We start from the raw sequence: 3,000 nt of genomic DNA, 5'->3' as shown, positions 1-3,000 counted from the left end.
ATCAGTCTTTTATGTCTTCTGAGGAGAATTTTGAGTGTCACCTCAGCTATCACAAAAGAGTGAATCGAGTTCTTTTACTCAAGCATCTCAATCCTATAGTCCTGCTTCAGAGAACTATATCTTTTAAATTGTGGTGTAACTAGGTACTGACTTCAGTGCAAACACAAAGGGCATGTAAAATGTTGGAGTCCTTTGGGAAAACTTGATATGTGCTGCTGTCTGAAACAGTCAGGCTTGCATGTGTGGGTCAAGTTCATGCAGACAGTGGTGTCCGTGCCAGCAGTAACCCCTGGGTTTCACTGGTGGTGACTAAAGATAACCTTTGTCCATGATAATTGGAGTATTTGGATGAACTGATCTGCTGTTAGTAGATCAGATGCTCCAGAGTGAGGAATGCAGTAATACATGTTGGAGGTAGCAGTCTTGGCTGTTATCTGGGGTCTCCTTCCTCCTTTTCAGCTGTGTTAGAGCTGACTGAGTTCTGGGAGGAAGCAACTTGACTGCATAGCACAGAACACTGGTAGGTCTTGAAATAAAAAATTGCCTTAAGTATTCCAGGCAGAACAAAAGATAAAGGAAGAAAATGTGACTGCAACTGTTATGTGGCAATCAAGTGCATAGGAATGGACACACAGATGATACTTCTAGTAAGCTTTGGTTGCAGAAAGCTTCATCTGCCAGCCTGTTGCTACTGTGTGTGTGCATCTGTGTGGAGCATGGAAAGGCTTTAAATTATTTCTAAATGCATGCTTCTGAGTTTGCTTTTCAGAGCCAGAGTAGTCCTGCTCCCACTGTCCATAGTCCAGCAGGATTTTGGGTAGCAAGGAGAAACCAGAACTCTGTTTCACCTAACAAGCAGACCCTGAATTCCTCAGAGGAGGAGGAAGCAATAAGTGAAAATGGTGAGTTCTTAAGGGATTAGTAGGCAAGAAACCAGATTTATAAATTTTTCGATGTGCTTTTGATTGTCCAAGGGGGGTCCTTACACCTCCTAGAGATCTCTTTGTTGTGAGCTCTGAACATGTGTGTGAACACATTATATTTCTTTGTTGTCTGATACAAATGTGTCTCTTCTGTTTAAGCTGCTACACCAGCACCTTTGTGGAGGTTTGTAGCAAGTTAAGTTGCTGCTTAAAAATGCATGGTGTAAATTTGGTAATGTCAACCTTGATAACACCATTTGTTCTTCCACCAAGTAGCTTCAGAGTTTATTTACTTTTTCTGCACAAAGCAAGATGATACTCAAAACATGTTAGTAATGGATGCACTAAAATGTAGTTGTAACTCCAAGCTTTATTTTTTCCCCTATTCTTGAATCAAAGCTTCCTGTTCTATCTCCCTTGTAGGAAAATTTCATGAAGAATATATCTATGCACCCCCAGGTAAGTAAAAATGTAGTCTTTACTGATAGAATATTTGGTGAATGTAATATTAAGACATTTTTATACGTTTCTGAAGGATTAGATTTAATGCAGCTCTTTTCAATTAATTTTACCTATGCCCTCCAGATCCTGACTGTGAAACTGCAACAGTATTTAGTTCAGCAGAACCTACAGCAAACTTGGTAAGCTTTAGTCACAGTCTCTTCAGATGTGGGACCCTTGAGGTGTGTAGTATTCTTCACAGGAAATGTCCTTGGATGCAGGCTTAACACAGCAGGTCAGAGACTTCTTAGAAAGGCATGTTGGTTTCATTTATACATTCCCCCTCCTTTTCTCCCTAAATAGTGAGGTTTTTATCAGCAGTCAAGTTTGAATTGCACTGGATACATGAATGATTTTTCATCTTTTGCTCTGTGGAAGAGAAAATGTCTATTTGAGTGCTGTTTACTTTTCTTTTTCTACTCCAGACAGCACTTGCTTTTATCATGCTGCCTTTCAAGTTGTATTCCAGCTAATCTTAGTCCTCCACTGTGGGACTGAAGAGATCTCATCTGTGATAGAACTGACCTTGGAGCTTTATTTTTTCAATTTGAAACTAAGTCTTATTCACCTGCTGCTCTTCAGTGGGTGTGAAAGCAGTCCTGTGCATGTCAGAATAAAACTGCTTTTACTTGAGCTATGGAAGATGATCTGTGTGGGTGTATAGTCCATAAATAATAAAAAAAATAAAACTAAACAAAACAAAACAAAAAAAAACCAGGAGTGTGGGGTGTGTGCCTCGTGGCTTCTTTGCCACTTAAATGGACCATGCTTGGTTTTGGAATCCCTTCAGGAAGAAGGGCCTGTCTCGGTGTCACCTCACGAGGAAGGGACTTCCTACAGCTATCCCCAGAAGGTGTAGTATCTGGTACTTTATCTCCTGCTTTATCATGGTAGCCCTGTGGAGAGGAAACCACTCTGCTTGCATTGTGTCAGTTTGTGGGGGTCCCCTACAGCATCTTACAGCAAAGATTACAATTTGCTGCAACAAAACCAAGCAAAACAGAAGAGCCTTGCAGGTGTCTGTAACTTTAAACTGGTATTTTTTGAGCCAATTTTTAGAGAATTTGGGTAGTTAGGTGCCTTTACAGCTAGGATTTCCAAAATGGTTTATATAAAGTGAGAATTTTTGAAGTATGTGGTATTTCTGTAGTCTCTGTCAAAGCCAGTTGCAGAGGCAGTCTGCTGAATACTCTGACTCTTTTCCAGGTGTTGGTGAACTCTGCAGGAGTTTCAGCCTCCCCAGATGTTTATACTGCTCCAGCTACAGGCCTCTCTTCAAATTCTGCTACCTCCACTCCAGCCAGTGTCACCACAGCAACTCCCCCCCAGACAGCAGTTCAACCTGTCATAGTATCTCCCTTTTCTGTGGGGAGGCCAGGTAGAGTGTACAGACTGCAGCCCTGGACTAAGTTTTCAGTTATTTTGCCCTCCCTCCCCTCCCCCATCCAGAACAAATGCTAAAAGGTTTAAAAACAGAAATGTCACTTGCTTTGGTTTAAAATGACTTAGTTGTTGTTGTAACTTGATTGCTGACTTTCTATTTTGAGGGGGCAGTTGCCCCCAAATTTGCATAGGA

The 3,000-nt window shown here is 41.3% G+C and overlaps 1 protein-coding gene across 3 annotated transcripts; it reads left to right on the top strand.

The window, feature by feature from the left end:
* Nucleotides 1–631: 631 nt before the first annotated feature.
* Nucleotides 632–2,979, top strand: LOC113941930 (putative bifunctional UDP-N-acetylglucosamine transferase and deubiquitinase ALG13). Of its 3 annotated transcripts, none has more exons than XM_027633066.1 (5): nt 632–902; nt 1,347–1,382; nt 1,509–1,564; nt 2,215–2,277; nt 2,631–2,979. In XM_027633066.1, the coding sequence occupies exons 1-5, from the start codon at nt 743–745 to the stop codon at nt 2,883–2,885; spliced, it is 570 nt and encodes a 189-aa protein (XP_027488867.1). In that variant the 5' UTR covers nt 632–742; the 3' UTR covers nt 2,886–2,979. The 3 variants fall into 3 exon arrangements, with proteins under 3 accessions (XP_027488867.1, XP_027488866.1, XP_027488868.1); XM_027633065.1 differs by having other exon boundaries at nt 1,323–1,382; XM_027633067.1 differs by lacking the exon at nt 2,215–2,277 and having other exon boundaries at nt 1,323–1,382.
* The last annotated feature ends 21 nt before the right edge of the window (nt 2,980–3,000 follow it).

The sequence above is a fragment of the Corapipo altera genome, unplaced genomic scaffold (genome assembly GCF_003945725.1).
Source record: "Corapipo altera isolate COAL_440 unplaced genomic scaffold, ASM394572v1 60543, whole genome shotgun sequence".
Taxonomy (NCBI): Eukaryota; Metazoa; Chordata; class Aves; order Passeriformes; family Pipridae; genus Corapipo; species Corapipo altera.
This window is presented reverse-complemented; position numbering and strand designations above follow the sequence as displayed.